This window comes from Lutra lutra, chromosome 1, assembly GCF_902655055.1.
Source record: "Lutra lutra chromosome 1, mLutLut1.2, whole genome shotgun sequence".
Lineage (NCBI taxonomy): Eukaryota > Metazoa > Chordata > Mammalia > Carnivora > Mustelidae > Lutra > Lutra lutra.
In genome coordinates this window covers 166,974,324-166,989,777 of record NC_062278.1, presented here as the reverse complement: position 1 = coordinate 166,989,777, position 15,454 = coordinate 166,974,324, and the positions used below count along the sequence as shown (strand labels likewise).

The 15,454-nt window shown below is 42.8% G+C and overlaps 1 protein-coding gene across 1 annotated transcript in view; it reads left to right on the top strand.

Annotated features, from left to right (window-relative positions):
• XPC (XPC complex subunit, DNA damage recognition and repair factor) overlaps positions 1 to 15,454 on the top strand; it is a 53,346-nt gene that overhangs the window by 14,850 nt on the left and 23,042 nt on the right. The window contains exons 3-7 of the mRNA XM_047743644.1: positions 638 to 756; positions 10,498 to 10,621; positions 11,585 to 11,669; positions 13,418 to 13,575; positions 14,072 to 14,192. Of these exons, the coding sequence (XP_047599600.1) occupies positions 638 to 756; positions 10,498 to 10,621; positions 11,585 to 11,669; positions 13,418 to 13,575; positions 14,072 to 14,192 (607 nt within the window). The remainder of the gene's footprint in view (positions 1 to 637; positions 757 to 10,497; positions 10,622 to 11,584; positions 11,670 to 13,417; positions 13,576 to 14,071; positions 14,193 to 15,454) is intronic.

Here is a 15,454-nt window from a genome sequence, read left to right as displayed (position 1 = left end):
ATGGGTTACATTATTAGCAACCATTGCATCTTCAGTCAGTATTCAGCTTGCTGCTTATCTGTGTTGGTACCTACTTAACTAGCTAGTTATCTATGTTTTTGTTGTTACTTGTGACATACCTATGTATGGACACATCCCCACATACCTTGTGGTTAGAATTCTACCAGCTTCCATTTCCTTACATTGTAGAGGTGGGGAGATACAGTTATCTGAGTTGGCTCATGGTATGATCAGCAAATGTGAATGCCCTCTTCTTCAATGTAGTGTCCACCTGTGCATGTATAATCCATATCCCAGCTTTTACTTCTGGAACTTACAATGTTATTGTGGTTTCTTCTTACTCCTGTACCACTTCAAGGCACAGCTCTGTTTTCCCTCACACAGCTCTAGGCTTTAGGTCCATTGCATGCTTTCTTTTTGGCAGCACATCTAGTATTAGACTGATGATCAGAGCTCGTCTCGAGGAGCCCTTGAGACCTTTAGTGGAGGGAATGAGGCTCAGAGCTCACCCATTATCTTTAAGTAATTGCAACAGGGTCTCAGTAAATAGAAAGAGTCCTTAGGATTCCATTTAGCTTAAACGTAGCACTAGGATGTGTGAGCCTTCTTCACCTTCCTTCCTGTGATCTTTACACAGGGACTTCACAAAAGGCAGCAAGAAGGCACAGCCCCCACGGAGAGAAGCTGCTGTGGACAAAGGCAGCTGTGAAGGAGACAATGAGGAAGAAAGCGAAGATGATTGGGAAGAAGTCGAAGGTAAAACATTGCTGTGTGATCCTGTTTTTCCGTTTGAATCTGCTTGGAGTCACATCATTTAGTTGCAGTTCTTTTGTTTCCTTGTGAAACTAAGACCAAATAAGGTTACGGTAGGGACTTGCTTTTGATGCAAAGGCAAATTCATGACCAGTTTACCAAAGAAGGTTGTATATTCTCTTCCTCTTGTGGCTGTCAGTGGAGGAGATTGTGAAACAGAGAGGCAGCATTGTCTCAGAAAGCGCATGGGCTTTGAGAGTAGTGAGATCTGGGTTCAGGGCCCAGCCTTGCTACTTGTATAGCTGTGTGAACAAGTAAATTCACTCTGAAAAAATCAGAGATTTTTCACCAATAACATTCAGTAAGCATTGACAGCTCAGTGTGAGCTGTTTACAGGCTAGGCTGCAGGTAGCAGAGGAAGAAAGGTCAGCAAATGTAACGGGCCTAAAACATTATGTGCTCACAGTAAGTGGCAGCTAATGTTATCATCCCTGATTCCTTCTGTCTGTGCTAACTTTATCTCAGCTTATGATTTTGAAAATGGTTTTTGAAAACCTACAAATTAATGGAAAATGTAGTACATGGACTCTTCACTTAGATTCAGTAACTTTAACATTTGCCGGTAGCAAATGTATCTTTCTCTGTAAATATGCAGCGTGGAACCATTTGAAAGTAAGTTGTAGACATCCTGGTATTTGACTTGTAAATACTTCATCAGTTCCCCTAAGACTAAGACGTTCTCCTGCATGATAAAATAGTTTCACACTTAAGAAAATGAAAACCCCCTAATTGTTGCAAAAATATCCTTCATAGCCATTGTTTGTTTCTAATCCAGCATCTAATCAAAGTGTGAGTTATACCTCTTTAGTCTCCTTTAGTTTAGAACAGTGTGTCCCACCCTGCACTTTTTTTTTTTTTCTTTTTGTGGCACTGCTGTTTTTTGAAGAGTCCTGGTCTATTCTCTTGTGGGATGTCTTTGATTCCAGTTTTGTGTGATATGCATCTCAGGGTGGTGGAAAACTTGTTTCAGTATCCCCTGGTTTCTTATAAACTGTAAGTGAAGGCTTGATCGAATTTAGGTTAAATTTTTTTGGGGGAGCAAGTATACTTCATAGCTTTGTATTTCATACTGCATCCATTAAGAGGCTCCTAATGTCAGTTTGCGCCACTAGTGATGCTAAGTGTGATCGTACAAGGTGGTTCTGCCAGATTGTGACAATATAAAGGTACATTTTCCCTCTGTAATTAACCATAACAGGTGATACTGTGATTCTGTGTGAATATCTTATTCTCTAGTAACTTTTTATTTAACAGTTTTTCATATGCTTTGATCTTTACTGAATCAGATTATTATATTGAGCATCATGAAATGGGACTCTCTGATTCTGTCATCTCATATGCATTTCTCAGGTGACTGTGATCTGTAAAGAAGAGCTCTCTTTTTTAAATTATATTTATTTTGAGTATCACTATGGACTTAGAGATATTTTTAAAACTCACATATGTTATCAGTTATCATCATTATACTTGTTGATCTTCAGATTGTCCCAGATTTGGCTAGTGAGAGCCCCTTTAAGCCTTGTGCCTTACTGTGTCCTTCTGACATGGCCTCATTCTCAAAAACGGTTTTCTTTTTTTAGTTTATTTTTTATTTTTATTAACATAAAATGTATTATTTACCCCAGGGGTACTGGTCTGTGAAACATCAGGCTTACACATTTCATAGCACACACCATAGCACATACCCTCCCCAATGTCCATAACCCCACGACCCTCTCGCTATCCCCCTCCACTCTACAGCAATGCTCAGTTTTTTTAGTGAGATTAAGAGTCTCTTATGCTTTTTCTCCCTCCTGATCCCATCTTTTTTCATTTTTTCCTTCCCTATCCCTCATAATCCCCTCCCTGCCTTTCAAATTCCTCATATCAGAGAAATCGTATGATAATTGTCTTTCTCTGATTGACTTATTGCGCTTAACATAATATCCTCTAGTTCCATCCATGTCGTTGCAAATGGCAAGATTTCATTTCTTTTGATGGCAGCATAGTATTCCATTGAAAAAATATATATTTATACACACATATACACACACTACAACTTCTTTATCCATTCATCTGTTGATGGATATATAGGTTCATTCCATAGTTTGGCTATTGTGGGCGTTGCTACTATAAACGTTCGGGTGCATGTGCCTCTTTGGATCACTACGTTTGTATCTTTGGGGTAAATACCCAGTAGTGTGATTGCTGGGTCATAGGGTAGCTCTGTTTTCAACTTTTTGAGGAACCTCCATGCTGTTTTCCAGAGTGGCTGCGCCAGCTTGCATTCCCACCAACAGTGTTGGAGGGTTCTACTTTCTCCACATCCTCTGCTGTGAAGTGGTATCTCATTGTGGTTTTGATTTGTATTTCTCTGATGCCAAGTGATTTTGAGCACCTTTTCATGTGTCTCTTGGCTTTCTGGATGTCTTCTTTGCAGAAATAGCTGTTCGTGTCTTCTGCCCATTTCTTTTTTTCTTTCTTTTTTTTTTTTTTTAAAGATTTTATTCATCTAACAGAGATCACAAGTAGGCAGAGAGAGAGGAGGAAGTAGGCTCCCTGCTGAACAGAGAGCCTGATGCGGGGCTCGATCCCAGGACCCTGGGATCATGACCTGAGCTGAAGGCAGAGGCTTTAACCCACTGAGCCACCCAGGCACCCCTTCTGCCCATTTCTTGACTGGGTTATTTGTTCTTTGGGTGTAGAGTTTGATAAGTTCTTTATAGATTTTCGATATAGTCCTTTATCTGATATGTCATTTTTGAATATCTTCTCCCATTCTGTTAGTTGTCTTTTGGATTTTCTCTTTCCTTCGCTGTGTAAAAGCTTTTGATCTTGATGAAGTCCCAATAGTTCATTTTTGCCCTTCCTTCCCTTGTCCTTAGCAATGTTTCTAAGAAGAAGTTGCTGCAGCTGAGCTTGAAGAGGTTGCTGCCTGTGTTCTCCTCAAGGGTTTTGCTGGATTCCTGTCTCACATGGAGGTCCCTCATCCATTTTGAGTCTGTTTTTGTGTGTGGTATAAGGAAATGGTCCAGTTTTCTTTTTTCTGCATGTGGCTCTCCAGTTTTCCCAACACCATTAGTTGAGGGGACTTTTTTCCATTGGACGTTCTTTACTGCTTTGTTGAAGATTAGTTGACCATAGAGTTGAGAGTCTATTTCTCGATCTATGTTTCTGTTTTTGTGCCAGTACCATACTGTCTTGATGATTACAGCTTTGTAATAGAGCTTGAAGTCTGGAATTGTGACATCACCGACCTTGGCTTTCTTTTTCAACATTCCTCTGGCTATTATGGACTAGCCATATTCTGTATATATATAAATGGGTTCATTGCATATTCCATATATATGTATATATGGCATATGTACATATATATGTATATATTTATGGCATATATATATATGAGTGAATATATAAATATATATATATGGTATATACATATATATGTATATATGGAATATGCATGAAACCCATTTCTGGTTCAATATAAATTTTAGGATTATTTGCCCCATTTCTTTGAAAACATTTGATGGTGTTTTGATAGGGATTGCATTAGATGTGGTGATTGCTTTAGGTAGCATAGACATTTTCATAATATTTGTTCTTCCAGTCCATGAGGTTGGAATGTTTTTCCATTTCTTTGTGTCTTCCTCAATTTCTTTCATGAGTACTTTATAGTTTTCTGAGTATGGATTCTTTGCCTCTTTGGTTAGGTTTATTCCTAACTATCATATGGTTTTGGGTACAGTTGTAAATGGGATCGAATCCTTAATTTGTCCTGTCTTGCTGTTGGTGTATAGAAATGCAACTGATTTTTGTGCATTGATTTTATGTCCTGACACTGTACTGAATTCCTGTATGAGTTCTAGCAATTTGGAGTGGAGTCTTGGGTTTTCCACAAAAAGTATCATATCATCTGTAAAGAGTGAGAGTTTAACTTCTTCATTGCCATTTCAGATGCATTTTATTTCTTTTTGTTGTCTGATTGCCATTTGTTGTCTGTTGTTTGATTGTTGTTTGCTGTCTGTTGTCTGATTACTAGGACTTCTAGTACTATTTGAATAGCAGTAGTGATAGTGGACAGCCCTGAGGTCGTGTTCCTGAACTTAGGGGAAAAGCTCTCAGTTTTTTCCCCATTGAGGATGATACTCACTGTGGGTTTTTCATAAATGGCTCTGATGATATCGAGGTATGTACCCTCTCTCTGTACACTTTGAGGAGTTTTGATGAAGAAAGGATGCTGTACTTTGTCAGATCTTTTTCACCATCTATTGAGAGTATCATATGGTTCTTATTCTTTCTTTTAATAATGCATTGTATCATACTGATTGATTCGTGGGTGTTGAAGCACCGTTGCAGCCCAGGAATAAATCCCACTTGGTCGTGGTGAATAATCCTTTGAATGTACTGTTGGATCCTATTGGCTAGTATTTTGGTGAGAATTTTTGCTACTGTGTTCATCAAGGATATTGGTCTGTGATTCTCCTTTTTGATGGGGTCTTTGTCTAGTTTTGGGATCAAGGTAATGCTGGCCTCATAAAATGAGTTTGGAAGTTTTCCTTCTGTTTCTGATTTTTGGAACAGTTTCAGGAGATTAGACGTTAATTCTTCTTTAAATGTTTGGTGGAATTCCCCTGGGAAGTTGTCTGGCCCTGGGCTCTTGATTGTTGGGAGATTATTATTGAATGCTTCAATCTCCTTACTGGTTATGGGTCTGTTCAGGTTTTCTACTTCTTCCTGGTTCAGTTGTGGTAGTTTATATGTCTCTAGGAAGCATCCATTTCTTCCAGGTTGTCAAATTTGCTGGTGTATAGTTGCTCATAATATGTTCCTGTAATTGTTTTTATTTCTTTGGTGTTGGTTGTGATCTCTCCTCTTTCACTCATGATTTTATTAATTTGGGTCCCTTCTCTTTTTTCTTTTTGATAAGTCTGGCTAGGGGTTTATCAATCTTATTAATTCTTTCAAAGAAGCAGCTCCTAGTTTGTTTGATTTGTTCTAGTATTCTTTTGGTTTCTATTTCATTGATTTCTGCTCTGATTATTATTTCTCTTCTCCCGCTGGGTTTAGGCTTTCTTTGCTGTTCTTTCTCCAGCTCCTTTAGGTGTAGGGTTAGGTTGTGTACTTGAGATTTTCTTGTTTCTTGAGAAAGGCTTATATTGCTGTATACTTTCGGGACCGCCTTTGCTGTGTCTCAAAGATTTTGAACAGTTGTGTTTTCATTTTCATTTGTTTCCATGACTTTTAAAAATTCTTCTTTAATTTCCTGGTTGACTCACTCATCGTTTAGTAGGATGCTCTTTAGCCTCCATGTAGTTGAGTTCTTTCCAGCTTTCCTCTTGAGGTTGAGTTCTAGTTTCAGAGCACTGTGGTCTGAAAACAGGCAGGGAGTGATCCCTGTCTTTTGGTACCGGTTGAGACCTGATTTGTGACCCAGGATGTGATCTCTCCTGGAGAATGTTCCATGTGCACTAGAGAAGAATGTGTATTCTGTTGCTTTGGGATGGAATGTTCTGAATATATCTGTGTGGTTCATCGGGTCCAGTGTGTCATTTAAAGGCTTTATTTCCTTGTTGATCTTTTGCTTAGATGATCTGTCCATTTCAGTGAGGGGGGTGTTAAAGTCCCCTACTATTATTGTATTGTTGTCGATGTGTTTTTTTTATTTTGTTTTTAATTGGTATATATAGTTGGCTGCTCCCATGTTAGGGGCATAGATATTTGAAATTGCTAGATCTTCTTGTTGGACAGACCGTTTGCGTATGATACAGTGTCCTTTCTCAGCTCTTATTATCTTCTTTGGCTTAAAATCTAATTTATCTGATAAAAGGATTGCCACCCCAGCTAACTTTTGATGTCCATTAGCATGGTGAATTGTTTTCCACTCCCTCACTTTAAATCTGGAGGTGTCTTTGGGTCTAAAATGAGTTTCTTGTAAACAGTGTATCAATAGGTCTTGTTTGTTTTATCCATTCTGATACCGTGTGTCTTTTGCTTGGGGCATTTAGCCCATTTACATTCAGGGTAACTACTGAAAGATACAAATTTAGTGCCATTGTATGGCCTGTAAGGTGACTGTTACTGTATGTTGTCTCTGTTCCTTTCTGGTCTGTTATTTTAGCCTTTCTCTTTGCTTAGAGGACCCCTCAATATTTCTTTTAGAGCTGGTTTGCTGTTTGCAAATTCTTTTAATTTTTGTTTGAAGCTTTTTATCTCTCCTTCTATTTTCAGTGACAGCCTAGCTGGATATAGTACTCTTGGCTCCATATTTTTCTTGTTTAGTGCTCTGAATATATCATGGCAGTCCTTTTTGGCCTCCAGGTCTCTGTGGATAAGTCGCTGCCAATCTAATATTTCTATCATTGTAGGTTACAGACCTCTTGTCCCTAGCTGCTTTCTGGATTTTCTCCTTGTCACTAAGACTTGTAAGTTTTACTGTTAGATTATGGGGTGTTGATCTATTTTTATTGATTTTGAGGGGGGTTCTCTGTGCCTCCAGGATTTTGATGCTTCTTCCCTTTGCCATATTAGGGAAATTCTCTACTATAATTTGCACCCATATACCTTTTGCCCCACTCTCTCTTTCTTCTTCTTCTGGGATCCCAATTATTCTAATATTGTTTCATCTTACGGTATCACTTACCTCTCGATTTCTCCCCTCGCGGCCCAGTAGTTGTTTCTCTTTTTCTCAGCTTCTTTATTCTCCATCATTTGGTCTTTTACATCACGAGTTCTCTCTTCTACCTAATTTATCCTAGCAGTAAGGGCCTCCATTTTTTATTGCACCTCATTAATAGCTTTTTTGATTTCAGTTTGGTTAGATTTTAGTTCATTTCTCCAGAAAGGGCTTTTATTTCTCCAGAAAGGGATTCTTTTTTCGAGCCCAGCTAGCCCCTTGATAATCATTATTCAGAGCTCTAGTTGTGACAACTTACTAATGTCTGTATTGATTAGGTCCCTAGCTGTTGGTACTGCCTCTTGTTCTTTTTTTGTGGTGAATTCTCTGCCTTGTCATTTTATCTAGATAAGAATAGGTGAATGAGATAACAAAATACTAAACGTGTGGCAAAGACCTCAGAAAAATAGACACTAACCAATTTGGAAGAGACCTGAAACTGGGGGGAGAAGAATGGGGAGAATTTATTAGACTGGTGAATAGAACAGAGCCACCCACTTGATTTTGGTTGTATTCTGGTCTTTTAGAAGAAACTGCCTCCCAAAATTTTAAAGAAAGAAAAACTTACATATATACATAAAAAGGGTAAATGCGATGAAAGGATGGAATATGAATGTCAAGATGAAAATTAAAAAAGATTCTAGAAAAGGAATTGTTAAGTCGGTTTGAAAAAGGAAAAGTCAAAAAAAGAGGGAAGAATGTGATTAGGTTGGAGACAAGATTTATGGTATATTTTGATTTGTTAGAAGAAATTGTATCCCAAAATTTTAAAGAAAAAGAGCCTATAGTATACAAAAAATAAGGTTAAATATGAAGAGATAAAATATGACTATAACAATGGAGATTTAAAGATTTTTTAAAAAAGGTATCGATAAGATAAAATAGTTAAAAATGTTAAAACGGGAAGAGGAAAAGTTAAGAAAATAGAATAAGAAAAAATAAAATTACAAAAATTTACCTTTGAAAGACTAAAGAATCATGGGAAAAAAGCCACGAATTCTGTGTTTTGCTTTCCCCTAGCTCTGGAGTTCTGCGGTTCTCATTGACCAGTGAATATGGTCTTGGCTGGATGTTCTTGCTGATCTTCTGGGGGAGGTGCCTGTTGCCATAATTCTCAAATCTCTTTGCCTGTGGTGGAATTGCACCACTCTTGCCAGGTGCCAGGCTAAGCAATCTGCTTGGGTTCACTTTTGGTAGCTTTTGTTCCCTGAATACTTTCCATACAGCTTTGAAGGATGGGAATGAGGATGGCAGCCTCCCAGTCTCCAGCCCAGAGGAGCTGAGAGCTCGGGGCCCCATTCCTCAGTGTGCCCAGAGAAAAGCATTCAATCCTTCCTGCCTCCCTGGTCTCCAGCTGCACTCCACACTCACCCAGCCTGTGACTGAGCATTTCTATTTCTGGTACACGGCCCTGTTTGGATTCTCCAAACCCAGCAGATTCCTGCTCGCACTCCCGTGTTGCTCCTCCTGGAGGAAGGAGGGAGTCTCTCCAGATCTGCCACTTGTGGGGTCCCTGCTGGAAGAGCAGTGATCTGACTGTGCCATGGATCACAGTTTAGGTTAACTGTGAGCTGAGAGCCCACTCCTTGGTCTGTCTCTGTAGCCGGTTTCCCCTCTCTAATACCTGGGAGCTCTGCCACACTCAGACACCCCCAGTCTTTCTGTGAGCCCGCGTGTTCTGAGACCACACTGTCCCCGCCAGGGCTCCACCCCCTGCTTAGCCTCTGAAGCGATGTCCCTCAGTGGAGTAGACTTCTTAAAGTTCCAATTTTTTGCTGCTTCACCACTTGCCGGGAGCCAGCCCGTTCCCCTAGGGTCTGTCTTCCCATTGCTTCAGATTTACTTTTCCCCCCACATCCTGCCTTCTGGGAAGTGGTTGATTTTCTGTTCCTGGAATCGCTGCTCTTCTTTTCTTCTATCTCTTGTTGAGTTTGTAGGTGTTAAAAATGGTTTGATAACTATCTAGCTGAACTGCTAGGACCTAAAGATATTTCAGTCTCCTACTGCTCTGCGGTCTTGCATCCTCTGGACCTCAAAAACGTTTTTGAGAACGTTTTTGTTCTCTGGCACAAGAAGATGTTCCAGGCCCATCCTATATTCTTCTTGCTCCAGACCTATGATCAGCTTTTGTTTCTCCAGCAAGCCCTCGCTCATTTCATCAGTGACTGACATGTAGAAACCAAATCTTGGCATTAGCTGTGTTCATTGCCGCCAGTGTGGTGTCACTGCTTCTGGGCCCAGAGCATCTTTGATCGGGCCTTTGCTAACAACGTTCACAGTTAGATCCAGTTCAGCGAATTCAGTTTATTTTAGTTAGCATTTATAAGTGATATAGAGGATAAAGAGATAAAATGGATGTATTCCTTACCATTACAAGATTGCGATTGGGGCTGCAAGACCCCTAAATCATGCCTATATATGATGCAAATTGTGATATGCATTATTGTAGTAAGAAGAATAGGTAATTATCCTTCTTTGTTGTTGTTTTTGTCTCTTGGAGAAAGACTGAGTCTCTACTAAAACACACACGTTAACATCAGATCTTTAATATCAGAGGTCTGAATTCAAGTCAGTATTTCTGTGCCTCAGTTCCCTCCTCTAAGGGCTGTTTCTCTGTGTTGTTCGAATTAAATGAGAAATAAATGTGCAACAACTCAGTCTGTGGCATTTTTGAGATACTGAAAGCATTGCAGGAGTAGGGGTCTCCTACATTTCATCTGTTCTTCATTCCCCTCAGAACCTCCATTTTATTTAGTATGATAGCGATCATAATAATTATTATTATTACAGATTTTTAAAACATATTTATTTTGAGGGAGGGAGAGAGAGAGAGGTAGAGAGCAGTTGGGGGAGGCAGTGGGAGAGGAAGAGAGAATCTCAAGCAGACTCCACACTGAGCATGGAGCCTAGTGCAGGGCTCGATGCCACAACCCTGAGATCATGAGCTGAAATCAAGAGATGGCCACTTAACCGACTGAGCCACCCAGGTTCCCTTATTATTACTGATTTTAAAAAATTATTGTTGATAGAACTTGGTGAGCCTGTGCCAGGTGACATGGGAGAAAACACAGCTTTCTCTGAATATGTCCTGCCTGTGGAACCAGTGGAGATAGAGATTGAAACACCCCAACAGGCTAAAGCAAGGGAAAGAAGGTAAGATTAAGCCTTTCTCTCTAGGTTCCTGTCACACATATTGAGCAAGAGCTGACACTTAATGAAAGGTTTTGAGAAACACAGGAGACCGGGGCTGAGTACCAGTGTGGTCAGCAGGCTTAGGTGAGAGAGCCCTGGGTTTACCTTGAGGCCTTGAACAAGAATCCTGGTTTGTTTTATGGCTGTGGCAGGACATGGGAAGAGGAAACTTGAACATCTGGTGTATGCTGAGGACTCTGCAGGTTGTCCCTTGTTTTACTTAAACTTGAAGATAGTGTGTGAATGAAGATGTGGAGGCTCAGAGATGTAACATTTTAGGAGTCACTCAGCTAGGAAGCAGTTGAGCCAAGAATCAAATCCCTTTCCTGCCAACTCGACACTCATGCTTTCACATTACATCACCCTGCACGATTTGAGGCAGTGCCCCCCTGTGGTAGGGAGCCCCCATTCCATCCCAGGATTCCCAGGACTGCTGCATCTTTTGGCGGCTTGGGAATGTGAACACAACGCCTGGTGGTCACTTGGCGAATGAGTCCCACTCTGTGATGGGTACATCATTAGGCATGAAGGAGGAGGGCAGATGCCTGGATGCAGGCATGAAAGGTTTCACAGCACCATGGAAATGTGTGTACACCAATTTAGCCCGGAAGTACTGGTGCAAAGGAGGGAGTCAGTAGTCGGGAGGTCAGTCAGGCAGGGAAGACTCTTTGGGGGATGTGCGCCTCAAAGCACGTGCATGAGGCGTGATGGGTGGAGAGTGTCCTGACCCAAGGTGTGCAGGTGAGAAGGAGCAGAAAAGTCTGTGGAAAATAGCCAGCTTGCAGATGTGCCCGAGTAGCACGGCCTTGTATAGGAGAACCAGGAGAGCGAGTCACAAGCCATGATGTGTGAGTGGGGGGCTGGGGTCAGGGCCTAGGGGTCAGTGTCCCACTTCATTCTTGGATTTTTCAATATGCATGGCAGTGAAAGGATAAAAGTGGAGTTTGAGACCTATCTTCGGAGGATGATGAAACGTTTCAGTAAAGAAGTCCATGAGGACACGCACAAGGTAAGGAAGGGTGGGAGGCAAAGGGACAGGGTCCTCTGTGTCATGGCAGGGTGATGTGGTACACACAGCTTTGGTTCTCAGTCAAGCCTGGTTTTATTTGGCTCTTCTACTCACTCTGTGACCTTGGCCAGTTTCTTTGTCTCCCTGAGCGGTTTCCTCATCTTTGAGGTGCGGTGTGATAAGTGCCTGCCTTGGAGGTGGGTTGTGGGGATGGAGCAAATATGACATGCAAAGTCCGGAGCACAGACTCAGCACGTAGGAGGGCCGGACCCATGGGCAGTCTCCCTTTATCCCTTCTTCCACCTGTCTCATAACCTCCATTTTTTAAAAAGATTTATTTATTTATTTATTTGACAGACGAGATCACGAGTAGGCAGAGAGGCAGGCAGAGAGAGAGGAGGATGCAGGCTCTCTGCTGAGCAGAGAGCCTGATGCGGGGCTCGATCCCAGAACCTTGGGATCATGACCTGAGCCGAAGGCAGAGGCTTTAACCCACTGAGCCACCCAGGCGCCCCTCATAACCTCCATTCTTACCACCGCTGAAGAGACATGTATTTGACTTCAGCCAGCAGTTAGTGAACCACATTATAGACCTAGCAAGGTACTTGGCATTGTGGGGATGGAGACTTGTAGAAAGCTTATTTCCTAACATTAAGAAATGTCTGTTCTCACAGACGGAACATGACAGATGTCAAAATAGGAAATTCAAGGCTCAGAATGAGGAAAGGGAACGGTGTGGGTTGAGTGGCTGAGGAAGGTGGCTTTCTTTAAGAGAGAGGCCCCTGGGGAGAGGTGGGAGCACAGAAGCTGGGGAGGCTGCCTGTGACAAGTTCAGAGGGCCCTCTAGTTCTCTGTGTATCCCTGTAATGGAGGGTGCATGCATTGGTGGCCTGTGAGAGTGAGGGAAGGGCACTCAGCTTTCCCTCGTATGGGCAGCAAGCGGCCAGAGTGGGAAGAGCTGACAGGGCTGGAAGAGACAGTACGTCTCAGCAGCCACAGAGATCTGGGAGTGAGATGAGCTCAGAGCAAGGACAGTGAGGAGATGAGACACCCACCTCCCTGAGGCCTTGAGCACGTGAGATAGCTGTGCTGCTTGTACCTTTTGGAAGAGATGGAAGGAAGGGAAGAGTTCATATGACTCTAAGATGGGAAGCTTAAGTGAGGGGAGAAGAATGGAGCCGTTGACTGAAATGGGGAGGTCAGAGGTGGGGAAGGAGGCAGACAGTTCTGAAGGGAAAAGGATGTAAGGTTATGGAGGAGGTGGTGAGGAGTCACGTGATCATCTCCAGAGGTTGGGGAGCGGTTGGAGCTTGGGAGCAGGGCCAGCTGGCTTTGGGGTCTGCAGCAGAAGTGGCTGGGTCCTGGCACCCAGGGAAGGGCAGAGAACCCTGTGGTGAACCCGCACCATCCTCCAGCTTGGACAGCTACTGGCGCTTGCGCAGTCTCTCCCTTCTCATCCCTGTCTCACTTTTCCTCCCGATGTTTTTGGAGCAAATCCTAAACGGCAAGGCCTCTTAAGATATAGAAGTTTATATGCTGTAGTTTTGAGATTTGGTTATTTTGTCGAGGGAATAAGTATCTAGGGAGAGCACAGGGTGAAAGACAAGGTCTTGGGAAATGGCTAACATTGGGATTTTTACTTTCTTGTGTATAGAAATAATAAATAATTCCTGCCCACAAAATATCTCTCAGTTTGGCAGCAGAAAACCCTCTAGTTCTCAGCCTACCATCTTCCCCTTTTTTCCCAGGTTCACCTGCTATGCTTGCTGGCAAATGGTTTCTATCGAAGTAACATCTGCAGCCAGCCAGATCTACTTGCTATCAGCCTGTCCATCATCCCAGCTCGTTTTACCAGAGTGCCACCTCAGGACGTGGATGCCTGCTACCTGTCAAACCTGGTGAAATGGTATGCCCTCTGGCCCGTCCTGCAGAGCCCTAGTGTAGGACTTGTGTCTCTAAGAGGTTGGGGGCAGGGCAGTTCCACAGACTTCCCTGAGGGGATCCCTTATGCTGGGCCTTGAGTGCACAGCCCTGAAGATAGACACACGTCAGGCACGTTCTCTGCCCTGGAAGAGCTCGCAGCCTGGCTGAGGAGACAGGTGCACTCTAGGTAATCAGGGTAGTGTGAGGAGTGCTTTAGAAGAGATCTGCTGGGTCCTTTAGGTGCATGGAGCACCTAAGCATGGTCCTTTAGGTGCACCTCCCAAGGACGTGTGAACTCTGCTGGGGTCTTGAGTGGAGCTGGGGTCAGCCACACAGACTGGGAAGATGAGAGCAGAGGCAAGCAGGGCTCCCGATTCCCTCTTGAGACTCTCCCGTCTGATTTTCTTGGCTATAAAAGGATAGTGAGTGTTCCTCTTGGCCCTGACCCGTGACATGGGGAATGTCTGGTTTCTCTTCAGGTTCGTTGGTACATTTACAGTGAATGCAGACCTCTCAACCAATGAGCGAGATGACCTACAGACGACATTGGAAAGGAGGTTTGCTATTTACTCTGCACGGGATGATGAAGAGTTGGTACATGTAAGTGATTCCTCCTGGCATGGTTTCTTGTTTTGTTTTGTTTTTTTTTTTAAATTTCTTTTCAGTGTACCAGAATTCTTTGGTTATGCACCATACCCAGTGCTCCATGCAATACGTGCCCTCCATAATACCCACCACCAGGCTCACCCAGCTTCCCACCCTCGCCCCTTCAAAACCCTCAGATTGTTTTTCAGAGTCCATAGTCTCATGGTTCATCTCCCCCTCCAGTTTCCCTCAACTCCTTTCTCCTCTCCATCTCAAAGATTCTATTTATTTGTTTGACAGAGAGATCACAAATAGGCAGAGCAGTAGGCAGAGCGGGGGTGGGGGGAAGTGGGCTCCCTGCTGAGCAGAGAGCCTGATGCAGGGCTCGATCCCAGGATCCTGAGATCATGATCTGAGCTGAAGGCAGAGGCTTACCCCACTGAGCCACCCAGGTGCCCTGGCACAGTTTTTTAGTGCTGGGAGCTAATGGCCATGGCAGTCACGTGCCAGATACCATTCCAGAGTTTTCCATGTTCTTCCTTATTCAGGCCTTGTGAAATAAAAAATACATTTAGAAGCTCAAGGAGGCCAAAGAACTTTCTCAGGGTCATTATGCTGGTAAGCAACTAGAGTCCGGTTTGGGACCAGTATATGGGTGGAAAGCCTGCACTCTCTCAGTTGCTTGGTGTCCTGGGGTTGTAAACACTTACTTTTTGGTAGGTGCCCTAGCCTTGTTTCCCTTAACTATTCAAAAATTATGTTCAGAAGTCCATAGGAAATGTTTTTTCATACCTTATCTGCTGAAATCCATCAGGAAGCATTTCCCTACCTTCTGATTTGAGAAATGATATTGGCTGGCAGTGGTGCAGTCAGGAGAGTTCTGTCTACCAAAAATAGAGGTAGAAATATGGCTTTATTTCCAGAAGGTTCCTGTTCATTACATATGTTTTCTGTTTGTTTAGGGAAGGAGACCAGGCTTCTTGGTTCTTAAAAGCCCAAACAACTGGCATCTTTACCTCTCTTCTGATTCACTTTAAAAAAGTCTAAGATGGGGCACCTGGGTGGCTCAGAGGGTTGAGCCTCTGTCTTTGGCTCAGGTCATGGTCTCAGGGTCCTGGGATTGAGCCCCGCATTGGGCTCTCTGCTTCGCGGGAAGCCTGCTTCCTTCTCCCTCTCTGCCTGCCTCTCTGCCTGCTTGTGATCATTCTCTCTGTCAAATAAATAAATAAAATCTTTAAAAAAAAAAAAAGTCGAAGATATCTGACATAGCCAGTGAT